At 43.7% G+C, this 14,579-nt stretch overlaps 1 protein-coding gene across 2 annotated transcripts in view; it reads left to right on the top strand.

The window, feature by feature from the left end:
* The window catches only part of DDHD1 (DDHD domain containing 1), a 67,828-nt gene that overhangs the window by 37,370 nt on the left and 15,879 nt on the right, over positions 1 to 14,579 (top strand). For both annotated transcript variants that reach the window (XM_034768054.1, XM_034768055.1), the window contains exons 5-6: positions 4,600 to 4,859; positions 12,744 to 12,819. In XM_034768054.1, the coding sequence (XP_034623945.1) occupies positions 4,600 to 4,859; positions 12,744 to 12,819 (336 nt within the window). The remainder of the gene's footprint in view (positions 1 to 4,599; positions 4,860 to 12,743; positions 12,820 to 14,579) is intronic.

The following is a 14,579-nucleotide window of genomic DNA, read 5'->3' as shown; positions in this document are numbered from 1 at the left end:
TAATCTGGTCATCAGGCCTCTCTTTTGCTTCTGAATTTACAGCTGCTGAGAACTCCACGTGCAGAGTTTTTCCTACCATACATACATTTTGGTATGTTAGTTTAACTCTCCGATAACCGTATGCTTCTAAAGACTAGATAGAAACATCCTATCAGGTTGATAACTTGATACTTCAGATGTGCTTGACAGGAACATACCCTGTTCTACCCCAAGATCTGTAGAAAATGAGAAATTCATAATGTAATGTCATAAATGCCTGAAGGTCACTTATCGATGCAGATGTCCATGAAAGGGAGGGGGGAGTTTCCAGTTATATTTTTCTTCTTCCACAGAAGGTCTCTGCCATCCCAGTAAAAATATAACATGTAGGAATGGTGTGACCTGAGCACAGGACAGTTAGGTGGGAAGTCTTGAGTTCTAATTCCAGCTCTGACGCTGATTTTTTTTTTCTCTGCCCTTGGGTAACCTTCTCTGAATCCGTTTCTTTATCTGTAGTGTTATTTATTTTGTTTTCAGTAATACCCAAAATGTATTAGACTCCGTACAAACATCAAAGTAGGCAGTGTCCCAGCCCCAAAGAATTTACTTTGAAATTGAGATAATGCTTGCCTATTTCACAAGGCTGTTGTAAGGATTCATTAATGTTTTTAAAATGTTTTGAAGCTGAGGATGTTAAATGATTACTGTCTGGCAGTGAAACGTGCTGCAAACATTTGTAACCACAGCTGCCATTCATATTTGTATGCAGTATTGATTCATAGAATACAGCGTTTTGAAAAATGCAAGTTAAAAATGAATTCTTGATCTGTTATTTTTTAAAATTCCTGTAGCAATCTTGGGGGCATAGGCAGGGTTGGCTTTTCCTTCGGAAAAACTAGTTTAGGACAGGGTGCTGGTAAATTCTGGGTTACACCAGGTTTAAATGAGGAAACGGAGAAATATAATTGCATCAGTGTCCAGCAAGTTGAGTGAGCGTAGAGCGAATCTTTTTTCAAATTTTGAAGACATCCATTCAAAACTGGGGATTAGGCTCGGTCTATCCACTACATCAAAGCTGGTCTTCTGCTATAGAATGCTGCATGGCCAAATGGACCTAGAGTGGTAATCTGCAACTCTGCGTGCTTCTGGTTCCTGCATGCTTCAAGCCCACAACTCTGCATTGTTGTAGTTTTCATACAATCAAATGTTTTTGACTTTTGTTTATATAATATTGAAAACTGAAATATGAGTCCTTGAGAAAATACCAAACCAAAATGTATACAGGCATTCTGGTGTTCAGTATTATAATTACATATATTAGTATTACACCCAGTGCAGTTTTACTTTTTATTTGTGCAGCCATGAATTAATCTACAAATCTACTGCCTTATGTAACCACAATTTGAATATGTAACTAAAACTAAATGTAATGCGGTGTGCATTAACCAACAGTTTTTAAAATTGAAAATGCTTTAAACTGGGAGTACCTAGTTTTTCCCAGAGCAGTAAAATCCTTGATTTTACCTGGCAAAACCTACATCTGGTAAATACCAGGCCATCCCTGAGCGGGAGATGCTACTGTGCTTGCTCCTCAATGAAAGCATGTTCTTGGCCACCCCTTATGCCAAATTCTGTAAACATCACTTCAGTTATTGACCGGGTTGGGTTTTACATGTAGAACTGCTTTTATTTTGATCTCATTCCTTAACCTCTGTGGTTGTCAGTATTTCTGCCAAGGGAAGTTTTCTCCATGCATCTTGTCTTTGTGATTCATGTGTGCACACACAGGATTTGAGAGCAGATTAGAAGTTTCTTTTAGGTTGAACTAGCATAGGAACAATATACCATCATTTTAGGAATACCATAGGGTTAGTCTACTGCAATACATGCTAGTAGACTATACTGCGTTATTGGTAAAATTGTGATCCTCTCTTCTTGAGCATTGTTCTCTGCATTTCAAATTCAGTGGATGCCAGCTCCACCTATCTCATTTGTGCTTTTCTTCCAAAACAGCTTCTTTCTGCCTTTTGTGGGGCTTTTTATTCATTCTTTTTGGTATAATAGGAAAATGACGCTAATTGCAGAGATACCCAGTAGCAGGAGAAATGTGACAGAGCAGTGTTCAGAGGAGTTATGTATGGCATAGTTTAACCAAGCAGTGAGCAGAATAGTAAAGTTCTTGATCAGATCAGGTAATGCTTATAGCAACTTAGGGTATGTCTATATTTACCTCCGGGTTCGGCAGTAAGCAGTTGATCTTCTGGGATCGATTTATCGCGTCTTGTCTAGACGCAATAAATCGATCCCGGAAGTGCTCGCCGTCAACACCGGTAATCCTGCTCCACGAGAGGAGTATGCGGAGTCGACGGGGGAGCCTGCCTGCCACGTGTGGACCCGCGGTAAGTACCTTGTAGTTCGAACTAAGATACTTCGACTTCAGCTACGTTATTCACGTAGCTGAAGTTGCATATCTTAGTTCGAACCTTAGTTCGAACTGGGGGGTTAGTGTGGACCAGCCCGTAAATGCAATTTGGGGAAAATGTTTTCTGAATTTTTACACACACAATATCTTCATAAAACCCTTGAAGCTGATCAGTACTATTGAACGCAAGGAGCTCTAAATAATCCATAATCATATATGTCATTAATCCATATAAAGAATAATACACAGTCTCAGCCTCAGGTGTGGTTGTAAATGCACTTGTCTGTGACACATCTTTATACAAGCATTGATGACATAAAAGAGCTGTTATAGTTAGATGATTGAGGCACGTTACTAACATGCAAAATTTTAATGCAGTCTTAATTGGTCCTTTAATATCACATTGTGTATGAAGGAGTCTAAATGTTGCTACATTTATAAAGCAGATTTTGGAAAAATACGTGAATTGCTGGGTAAACTACAATTAGGAAACTGAGATGAGTGACACTACTGGGAAATATTTAATCAGAAGCCTTGGATGTAGTCAGCTGCTGTCAAGGACCAGTATTGGTTTTATGGGTGATTATGAACCTGTTCTAATTCCTCATCTCCAGCCTCTTAGTAAAAGAGATGTGTTCAGTTATTTGTCTCTTCTATATGCTGGATGCATCTCAAACTCTTATGCCAATTGAATGCTCATGGGAATTGGAGCGAATACTTCTGGGTCCATCTGAGTTGGTTTGTGCATGGTACTCACTGTCTATCTTGGGCCCCTATCTAACCACGGGCAGGCGGCAAAATTTTCACTTTTTCACTTCCACAAAACGGACATGAAGTGGCACAGCTTCCCCCTTGCCAATGGCGCTTATTGGTCCCAATTTTGGGGAGTAAGGGAAAGTCTTGATGATCACAGAGAAACGAAGAATCAAAAGATTCATGATTTTAAGGCTCAGATTTTGTCATGGATATTTTTAGTAAAAATCACAGACCGGTCATGGGTAATAAACAAAAATTCACAAAAGCCCATGACCTGTCCGTGATTTTTACTAAAAATACCCCTGACAAAATGGAGGGTCCAGCACCCACAGTGGCTGGGCAGCTTGGCTACTGCGGGTCCCCCACTGCCCTTGGTGGCTGGGAGCTGTAGGATCCCTCTGTTGCCCAGCGGCTAGGAGCTCTGGGACTCCCCGTTGCCTGGCAGCCAGGAGCTGCTGGGGACCCACTGCCGGCAGCGGCTGAGAGTTGTGGTGCTGCCTGCTGACCGCTCCAGACCCAGAGCAGAAATGTCAGAGGTCTCTGGAAGTCACGGTTTCTGTGAGCACTGTTAAAAAATTACTTTCTTACAGCTAATATGAAACTAGGGTGCTTTGGGGATTTACATTGTGATGCCCTGTGTACAAGTGAATCAGCATCAGTCCACCAGCAAAGGCAACTGGACAGCAGTTCTGAACCTGGATGACTCCTGTAGTCTAACAGAGATCCTAAGTAGCACAGGGTGTGTCTTATTGTCAGGTCAGAGTGCCTGCATAACTAAGCTTTCCACGTTTCCCCTAGCCATAGTGAATCCTGCTGTTCTCCTTGCTTCTTGGCCTCTCACAGATTCCATGCTTTAATTCCTGTTCCCAGTCAAGGGTTCCTCTCTGCCGACTCTTGCACATTTTCAGGACAAGCTGCATATCTTAACAGATCCTTAGGTATCATGGGGCCCTGTGCTGAGAGGGTAAGCATGAATCCAACTGTAGATGAGTAGGACGACTCATGGATGGCAGCTTGCGGACCCAGGGACCATTTGGCATTCCAAAGCACCATAGAGATCCTGCTCCCTGACTCTTAGCACATGCCCATAAACATGTCTAAAGCCCTGGAAATTCCCAGACAGAGAACTGAGTTAAAATGGAGTTGGGATAGAGAGTACGTCAGAAATTTAAGAATAAAATCCTTAGAACTTTTTTTTAAAACTGGAGATTTAGAGTCAGGTTTAATTGGTTTTCTTTTATAAATGGTTATCTTTTGGACAGTTTTAAGTTACTCATTGATAAAGTAAAATTCTCAAGAGTCACATTTAGTGCATACTAGAATGGCCACATACACAGCCATGAAGCAGTCCCATCTTTGAACTCATAGTAAGATGAACAGGAACAGGGAGATTAAATAGATAATGATGAAATCTTAACACAATGTTTTCTCTCTTAAAACAGCTAGTAAAAGGCCTTCAACAGGAGCTGAACCGGTTATATATGCTGTTCTGTTCTCGGAATCCAGAGTTTGAAGAAAAAGGGAAAGTCTCAATTGTGTCACATTCCCTGGGATGTGTAATCACTTACGACATAATGACTGGCTGGAATCCAGTAAGACTCTATGAACAATTGCTGCAGAAGGAAGAGGAGGATCTAGAAGACCGTTGGATGAGCTATGAGGAGCAACATTTGCTTGAAGAACTTTACATAACTAAACAACGGTAATGTATTCCACATTCTCATTATTAAGGAGAAATCTGCATCCCAAAATGAAACTCTTTAGGAGTTTTCCAGAGCTTACCATTACTTTTATCAGAAATGCCTGGCCACTGCTGCACCTGTGCTGGCATTGAATGGCAATGGTAAATGGAATTCTCTAACCACAGGACAAACACATCAGTGAAGCTGTCAAAGGTAAGGGGAGCTGGGATCAGTGACTGGAATTCTGAGCCCGTATCCTGCTTGCTGTACCAGAAGCAAACAGCTGGCCAGCAGGAATCATCTGTTCATTGCCAGCTGATCAATTTGGGAACTACTTCCAACAAGGAACAATAATGCAAGGCCCTCCAAAGACATTATTGACATTACTCTACTCCAATAAAGTAACTAGATCTGTGGTGAAGCTGAGGCTGCACACTGCCCATGGGTGGGAAATGAGCAGTGATACAGGGTGGAGTTATAGTTGGTGTTGGAATCTTAGCTGTGAATTTCCTGAGTTTCTAGCACTTACTGTTCTTTAAAAAATAAAAAACTAAGTATTCTGAACCTATCCAGGTTTGAGGAGAGGAGAAGGAATAAAGGTGGTTCTTTGAGGAATTGCACATATCCTTTCCATTGTAGGTGTATGTGCACTCTAGTGCAGTTGTTGGAGAGTTTTCCCTTATCAGTACCTGTGGGGCGGCATGGTTACTGTCATTAGTACCCATTGTTGTTATAGAGCAGTTTGTGTTTAGTTTAGCTTAACTTAGGGTTGTTGTTTTTTGGGTCGGGAGGGCTGTTTGACACCGACTTCTATCTGGGTACTGGAGTTGTGCCTCATTCTTCGGGCTTGAAACCCTGCCACTCTTGTGGCAAACTAATGCTAATTAGTGGCCTGCAGTCCAGCTGCTTTAAGTACTTGGGGGAGGCTCATGTTAGTGACAGATGCAGTATCTGTCAGGCATTTAAGCCCCAATCCCAAAAGGACAGGGCAGCTAGACTTAAGTACCTGCTTAAGTTGGAATTGGAGCTTCATCCTCTATTGGAGCCTTCTTGCACAATCCAGGTACGAAGTGCCTCGGCATCGGGCAGCAGTGCTCCTCCAGCCTGGGTTGTACCGAGAGACAGATCAATTTCACTGGTGCCAAAGAAGAGGTAACACAAGTCATCTAAGGACTTGGTACTAGGCACCTCAAGATCAGAGGCGCAGAAGTTGAGCCTCTACCAAGGACTCGAAGGTGTGCTTAAAAAGGAGGCATTCTCCAGAACAAGCCTCAGAATGGGAGTTTGTTGGCTCCAGAGCCCAGTTCAGTACCAGCTTCACTATTGTCACCTCAGGTTGCAGTGCCACAAGACCAGAATACTTTCCCTGTACCATCCACTCTTGAGGTGTTTGTTGAATCTGTCAATACCGCCCTCCCTGGGAATTCAAGATTCTTGCTTGGCGTTGGCACTGATGGTCACAGTTTCAGCTCCACACCATGTGGAACTATCGGATTTGGCAATTAGCATACTGACTAAAATGGTACCGTCTAGGGGAAATCCACAGAGGATCTCTCTATCCCCTTCTCCAGAATCTGAGCCTGCCTCTCTGGTACTGAGGGGACAGTTCCTGCATGGTCTGAAGAAGTGGATTCTTCGAATTCTAAAGTAGGTTTATATGTGTCTCAGTCTGGACATGTCCAGTAACCTGTATGCAGTGCCTGCCCACCCTGGTTTCAGCCTCTGTTCCAGCAGGGGGCAGACCGCAAGGACCCTTTGTCTGCACACAGTTGGGGGCCAGGCCCATATCAGTGGCTTTTGGGGAACCCCCAGGGGTTCCTCCCTCAGTCAAGAGTCCTCACATCCTCCCCACTCTACCTCCTTGGCTAGTCATCAAGAACATCAGCGCCATAAACAGCCCAACCTTGGTAGTGGGCCCACCCTGTGCAGGGGCAGGATCCTTCTCTTGAGCTTCCCTGACAAGAGTTGAAACAGGATAAGCCCCGAGGGTCATTGGCATGTTCTTCCTCAACCCATATAAGGCTGTCATAGTGGAGCCTGTTTCCTTGCCACTGGATGACCACAAAGCCCATCAAGAGTTGTTGCGAAGGATGTCTTTGGTTGTAGGCATCCATCAAGAGGAGATCCAGGAAAAGTCCAACAGGCTTGTGGGCATTTTTAGCATCAGCAGCTCCATCAAGGATAGCTCTGCCTAGTAATGAGTCTGTTCTGGAGCCTACTCAGGTTTTTTGGCAGACCCCATCGTCCCTGCCACCTACTGCAAAGATAGCGGAGAGGAGATACTACATCCCCTCTCACGCGTTTTAACGTTTTTACAGTCCTGCCTCTCAGGGTTCCCTGGTAGTATCTGCCGTTAATATAGAGGCAAGGTCACCAGGCATTGAAACCAAAAAACTAGATTTGTTCAGAAGGAAGCTTTATTCCACAGAAGGGTTACACCTTTGTGTTGTGAACCAGCAAGCTCTGCTGGGGCACTGTGATTTTACCCAGTGGGATGCAATTTTGAAGTTTAAGGATGAGCTCCAGACAACATGAAACAAGAATTTCAGGTGATGGTGGAGGACAGCAAGTTAGTTTCTAGAACAGCTCTGCAGGCTGGTCATGATGCATCTGATTCTGCAACTCATTGCCCAGTCTCCATTATCATCATCATCACATGATGGTCCTCCTGGATGCTATCCTCTGTTCTCCCAGAGCGTCGTCAAACAATCCAGGACCTCCCCATTGAGGGGTCATCACTCTTCTCAGGAAAAACTGGTGACACTCTGCATCCTCTCAAGGACTCCAGAGTAACTCTGAAATTCCTGAGGATTTATATTCCGAGGGCAAAGAGGAAGTCTTTCTGTCCTTATCAGACCCAGCAGTTTCTGGGAGTTGTAGCTCAAACCAAGGAGAAAAGATATAGGAGTTTAATAAATAAATAAATAAACAATTTCCACCCTCACCTTCTGCCCCTGCAGCTGCTGGTTCATCAAGGCAGACTGCATCCTCCTAGCACACATTTTGTTGAGTAGGTCAAGAGCAGAGTATCAGTTCCAAGAGTGCCATCTTTGCCTTCTCTGATTTTTGCAAATTGCCTATCCCACTTCCTTCATGCTTGGGCCCACATCACCATGGCTCAGTGTGTTCTAAGCATGGTGGAAGTGGAATACACCCTTCAATTTCTTTCTAGCCCCCCTTCCCCATCCCTCTTCAGGGACCTCCTCTCTCAAAGCTGTGTTATTTGCGAGAGATACAATCACTTTTTCTTGTGGGGGCTATAGAGTAGGTCCTTCAGTTGCTCAGAGGAAAGTGGTTTTACTCCCGTTACTTCCTGATCCCGAAAGGAAAGGGAGGTGGGGTCTCAGGCCTATTTTAGATCTGAGAGAGTTAAACAAGTTCCTAAAGAAATTGACATTCCGGATGGTCACTATAACTTACATTATTCCTTCCCTTGAGCCGGGTGACCGGTATGCTTTCCTTGACTTAAAGGATGCTTGCTTTCATGTGGCAATTCATCAGAGCCACAGAAATATTCTAAGATTCTATCAACGGTTCTATCAATTCACAGTGCTGACTTTTGGTCTGTTGGCCGACTCATGTATTCACACAGCGTATGGCAGTGGTAGCAGCATTCCTCCAGAGATCAGGAGTCCATGTCACCCATTATCTGGATGACTGTCTAGTAAAAAGTCGATCCAGGTCATAAAAGTTGTCCAGTATAAACATTATCCTGTCCAGGTTTGATGCGCTCAATCTACTGATCAACACAGAAAAGTCCATCCTGTCTTTGATTCAGAAAATAGAATTTATTAGAATGGTCCTCAATTCCATGATGGCCAAAGCTTTCCTTTTACCATCAAGGTTTCAGACTATGCAAGGCATCATACTAGGTTTAAAGACATATCTCCTCCCCACAGTAAGTAGTTGTTGCGGCTGCTATGGCACATGGCAAGCCTGCATTTATGTTATCTAGTTTGCCAGACTACGTTTCAGAGCGCTTACAGAGCTGATTGGCCGAGGTGTATTCATAGGAAAAAAAAAAAAAAAAATCATAGAATATCAGGGTTGGAAGGGACCTCAGGAGGTCACCTAGTCCACCCCCCTGCTCAAAGCAGGGCCAATCCTGCACTAAATCCCCAAATGGCCCCCTCAAGGATTGAACTCACAACCCTGGGTTTAGCAGGCCAATGCTCAAACCACTGAGCTATCCCTCCCCCCATGATCTGAACTATCGTGTCCATGTGCCAAATTGGTTCTTATCCTCCCTAGATAGATGGACAGAACCTTCCAACGTTTGCAAGGAAGATCCCTTCACTCCATCTCAACAATCTTTCACATTAGTCACGGATGTCTTGGGTTTGGGTTGGTGATCTGTCTTAGGTCTCATACAGACACAGGGTAATCTAAAATAACCTGCAACTCCCTGACATTTACAGGTAGTCTGCTTCGTTTGCATGGCATTTCTTTCACACATCCAGGGAAGGGCCTTGTAGGATTTTGATTAAAAAATGCAGTAGCCATGTTCTATGTAAACAAACAAGGAGGAGCCTTTTAAGAGAGCGTGGCCGTCCCTCCTTGTCTATCTCTGATGAAGGCCACACCTCCTCACTGTCATGCCCTTAGCACGGCAACCAATTAGAGGGGAGTTCGCTGTCTTTAAAGCTCAGGCCACTTAAACTGGGCTGAGCAATACCGAGTCTATGAACCACGGCACTCCGGCAGTGTGGGCAGCAAACAGTCGGGGCTCTAGCTTGCGATCAGGGCAGAGCAGCAAAAGGAATCTAGCATCCTAGCTTTCGCGGACTGTAGACTAGTGCGGGCCTCCTGGCCTATGATGGGGAGGCTGCTATCCCAGGTGTGGGGTGGCAGGGTGTATGGGGACCCAGGGCCCACCCAACTCCACTGTTTCCCAGCCCAGGGCCCTAACAGTGGTGGAGTATTCCGCCACTGGGGTCAGCAGGGATTCCAGCCACAACATGCTGACCTGGCTTCAGGCAGTGACTGAGCCAGACTACAGTTGGCTGTCCCTGGGCTACTTCCTTCCCTCCCCTCGGAGTGTACCTGCATCTAGGGGTCGTCCTCAGTCTCCCCCAGGAGCAGCCACAGGCCCGGGCCCTTTAAATCACCGCTGGAGCCCTGCCACTGCTACCCTGGGACTCTGGCAGCAGGGCTCTGGCGACACTTTAAAGGGCCTGTGGCTCCCCACAGCGGCCAGAGCCCTGGGCCCTTTAAATCGCCAGCCTGGGGAAGCCGGTCCGGTCCATCACGGCGTACTGGCTCTTGCCGGTATGCGGTGCCGGACCAGACCGGCTTACTTTCACCTCTGCTGGTGTGTCAGGAAATGATTCTGCTTTGAAATTTTTATATTGCCAGCTCTGTACATCTAAAAGTGGCTTTTAGATCCAGAATACTCTGTCCGACCGCCTAAGCAGACTATTTATCAATCACCATGAGTGGTTCCTTTGCCCAGACATAACAAGTTCCATTTTCCATTTTTAGGAACTCCACCAGTGGATCTATTTGCAACAAAAGACAACAGAAAATGTCCCCAGGTTTGCTTCCAAATAGGCTGCTAAATAGTAGAAAACTAGGTAAATGAAAGAGGTTCTCTATCTGGTCCAGACTGAAAGGCGTTTCCCTCGTCCAGACTGCTGTTCAGCACATATTGGACTATCTTCTGTTCCTAAAGCATCGAGGGTTAACAGTTCACTCAGAGTGCACCTGTGGTTTTCTCTGCCTTCCACCAACCTATTGATGGCCATTCACTTTTTTCCAACCTGTTGTCCGTAAGAGTTTTAAAAGGCCTGGACAAACTATTTCCACAGGTGTAGGATCCTGTTCCCCCATGCAACTTGACTCTAGTCTTAGCAAAACTGATGGGTTCCCCTTTTGGACCTCCAGCATCCTACTTCCTACTGCACCTTTCTGTGGAGGATGAATCTTTAGTGACCATTACATCGGCTAGTAAAGGGGGGGAATGAGAGCATTAGTATCAGATCCTCCATAGACTGTTTTCTACACAGTTTACCTTTGCCCTTATCCAAGGTTTCTTACTTAGGTGGTTTCCAGTTTTTATATTAACCAAGCTGTCTTCTTACTGACCTTCCCAAAACCTCATGGTTGTAAAGGTGAGGAGAGGCTTCATGCTCTAGATGTTAGAGAGCTTTAGCTTTTATCTGGACCAGACTATACCTTTTAGGTCTTTGATACAACTCTTGATCACGTCTGTGGACAGAATGAGGGGCTATCCAGTATCCACTCAAATGATCTTATCTTGGATATCCAATTACATGCTGTTATGTTACCGGCTGGCTAGTGTGATGCCTCCAGATAGAGCAGGTGTTCTCAAACTTCATTGCACCGCAACCCCTTTCTGACAACAAAAATTACTTCACGACCCCAGGAGAGGGGACTGAAACCCTGAGGCCACCCGAGCCCCGCCACACTGGGTGTGGGGGGTCAAAGCCGAAGTCCAAGGGCTTCACCCTTGGGCAGGGGGCCTGTAGCCTGAGCCCCACTGCCCAGGGCCGAAGCCCTTTCAGCCCCGGGCAGTGGGGACTCGGGCTTTGGCCCCAGCAAGTCTGATGCCAGCCCTGGCAACCCCACGGTGAAGTGCTAGCAGCTGTTCTCTCTTAACGTGCAACTCAACTGAGAGAAATATGAAGAAACCTCCTCAGCATCCCAAAACATGTGGAGGAAGGATAACCTCTTAGACATCATTAGGATCTGACCAGTGGCCATCACCATGGCCATACTCTTGCCCCAGATGCCTAGCCATTCGCAAAAATGTTCCAAGCTTGATCCTCATTAATCCTAATGTTACGCAACATATGCATTCATCAATGAATACAGCCATCTTTAAATATTATTAATGCAGTTCAGTATAAATCTCATATGTATGCTTCTGTAAAACATATAATTACAATCTGTAACTTCAGGATTTCAAAGTTTATAATCTTTTTAAAGCAATATTGGGCTTGTGAAAATTTTTGTGCCTGGAGTAGTTTGATTGTATTCTTAAATGTTTTAAATTGTACTTCCCTCTATAATGTTCTATAAGTGGCATGTGTGATTACAGCATATGATACCTCTTAATATGTAATGGGTGGAGATAAATATTCAGTTTCTTTGCTGAGTGAGTCATACTCTTGAACACATGTAGACTGTTGAAAATGCTGCTTTTCAGTAAACGCCAATTCCCAAAACCCATTTTTTGCTAGTTAGACCGATACACAGCAGAATAGATATGTTCTACATTTTATTCATAAAACACACTGAAAATTTAATAAAGTCATTTCTTCTATTCTGTAAATAATTTGTAATACTATTGTTCTGCTGTGGATTGAGGAAAGCTGGCGGCCATGATAGCTGCCTTACATTCATGCAAAACAAGGGAACAATTAAATGCCCCCAGTGATAGCTGAAGCAGTGGACTAGACTGCCTTCAAATACAGGCAGTGGCTGGGCCATGCAGTCCAAAAGGTTTCCTTGGGGTCTGATAAACACAGGAATGAGGGATCGTTTTGATTGCAGCTGTGAGTTTGGGGCAGGGAGGGAGGAGAAGGGGAGAAGCCGCAAAACAACCACAGAAGCAGATAGAGAAGGAAGCCAAGATACGATCGGGGATGCACGTGTTCCATGACCCTGAGAAAAGCTGAGCGGGAGAAAGGTTTTGGGTAAAGTTCTGGCTGAGAAAGGGTTGGGACTGTGAGCAAAGAAACTGTCTCCTGCTGCTTGATTCCTGCTGTGCTCAGGGAAACAGAACTTTGTGTATGTTCTTTGTAAATAAATAGGACTGCGTCAAACAAATATCTGACTCCAGCATCAATTCCTTCTCCGAATGGAAACAACATACAACCTCAAAAATTGGCTAACTGCTTTTTGTCCGCACCATGCCTAATGAAGACACCCCTTTTTTCTAGATTGAGAGAGATAGAAGAAAGGTTACATGAATTAAAGGCATCAACCATATCGAAAACACCTGCCTTAAAATTTAAGGTATGTATGTTCGATGGATTTTTATTGAATGAATGAATATTTATTGTGTTTGCTATAAAAGTTTGTTTTCAATACGCTCTACCCAAGTTTCTTTTTCTGCTTGTACTGAGGTAATTTTTATAGATTTATTTTTAAATATTCACATATGTATATAAAAGGATTAATATACATTCATATATTTAATTTTTGCTCTTCAATTTAAAATTTATAATATATATTTATATCTAAAATATATTATATATTATATGAATTATATTAATATTACATGTTTGTTTATACCACATGTGGTGGTGAAATCCATTTTGTAAATTTGCATTTATCATGCACCTTTGACAGTCTCACCTCTACTCTGCCCACTAATCCATCTTGCCCTGGGACTGCTTCTAACATGCCAAACCTCTGAACAGCTTCAAACCTGGCTGAACTTCCTCCAAATGTGGAATTTTCCCCCAGATTACACTGGCCTGCTGAGACACGGGACAAGCAGTTTTTAGTGATAGGTTTAGACTGATATTTTATAAGCCAATAGAGCCAATTACTGGAGCTTTATGCCATTGGAAAGAGGCGATTCCCAACTTTCCAATTGGTTGCACAAGACTTGCTAATAGTCCTATAATGTCTTGAGATATTGGACTTTAAAAATATGACCTTATGTAAAAAAGAAAATTAGCTCATTTTTCAGAGTTTTTAAAATTATCATTTTTTTCTCCTTCTGACGTCACTGCTTTTGTACTTATAGGCCCAGATTTTTAGAGGTATTTAGGCATTGCTGTGCTCAGCGATGCAATGTGTAGCAGATTTAGGAACCTAAATCTCATTTTCTAAAGGGATTTAGACACTTGAGACGAAATCTCAGTGAGGCGTTGCGTCATTGAGCACAGCCGTGCCTAAATAGCTTTAAAAATCTGGGCCTTAGTAACTAAAGTCAATATCAGCTGATAGAAAAACGGAAAAATTACTTACTAGTAATTCAGTTTGTCTTAACCCTCTTCTCTTCATCATCATTTTAATAAAACATAATCTACATCATGCTATTATCTCTACCGGTTGGGAAGCAGGAGATAGACTGATACCCTTCACCCCTCAATTCTGTACAAAGACTTGTCCTTCATCCACTTGCATTCAGTCTGAACGTTTTCAGAACAAGAGCCCTATGAAGGGGCACAAAGCAAGGGAAGTAGGATGGGGAAAGAGGAGAGAACTATGACAAACCAAATTACTCATAGGTAATTTTCCCTTGTCATACATCCTCTCTCTTCCTCATCCTGCTAAATCTTCCATAGACTGTTAAATAGTGTATCAAAGGGTTTTATACTGTTGCCTGTCACTGTAGTTTCTGAGTACCTTCATTCTGATGGAGAGCAGTTCAAGAGGAGGAGAGGCTTACCTTAAATATATGAGAGCAAGATGCTTCTACTAAAGGAAGAGTTCACGGGATGCTTCCACTGAAGGACAACTTCACAGCGGCATATTAGACCAGCTGGTTGTATGTGACTAACGTGGCGACAAGTAACTGCTGTGTAGATATCATCCACCAAAGTCTTGGCTCTTTCTACCCAGACAGAGCTATTCCTTTAATAATGCGCTAGTTTAACCAGGAGTTATTGGGCTTGATGTAGTAATTGCTGAATGAAATTCTTTGGCCTGTCCAAAGAAGACCGGCAGACAATCAGAGTAGATGGTCATAGTGGTCACATCTGGCCTTCATATATGATTGAATGGGCCTGTACTACTTTGATGGAAAAATGTGGTCACTACTG

Source organism: Trachemys scripta, chromosome 4 (genome assembly GCF_013100865.1).
Source record: "Trachemys scripta elegans isolate TJP31775 chromosome 4, CAS_Tse_1.0, whole genome shotgun sequence".
Taxonomy (NCBI): Eukaryota; Metazoa; Chordata; order Testudines; family Emydidae; genus Trachemys; species Trachemys scripta.
This window is presented reverse-complemented; position numbering and strand designations above follow the sequence as displayed.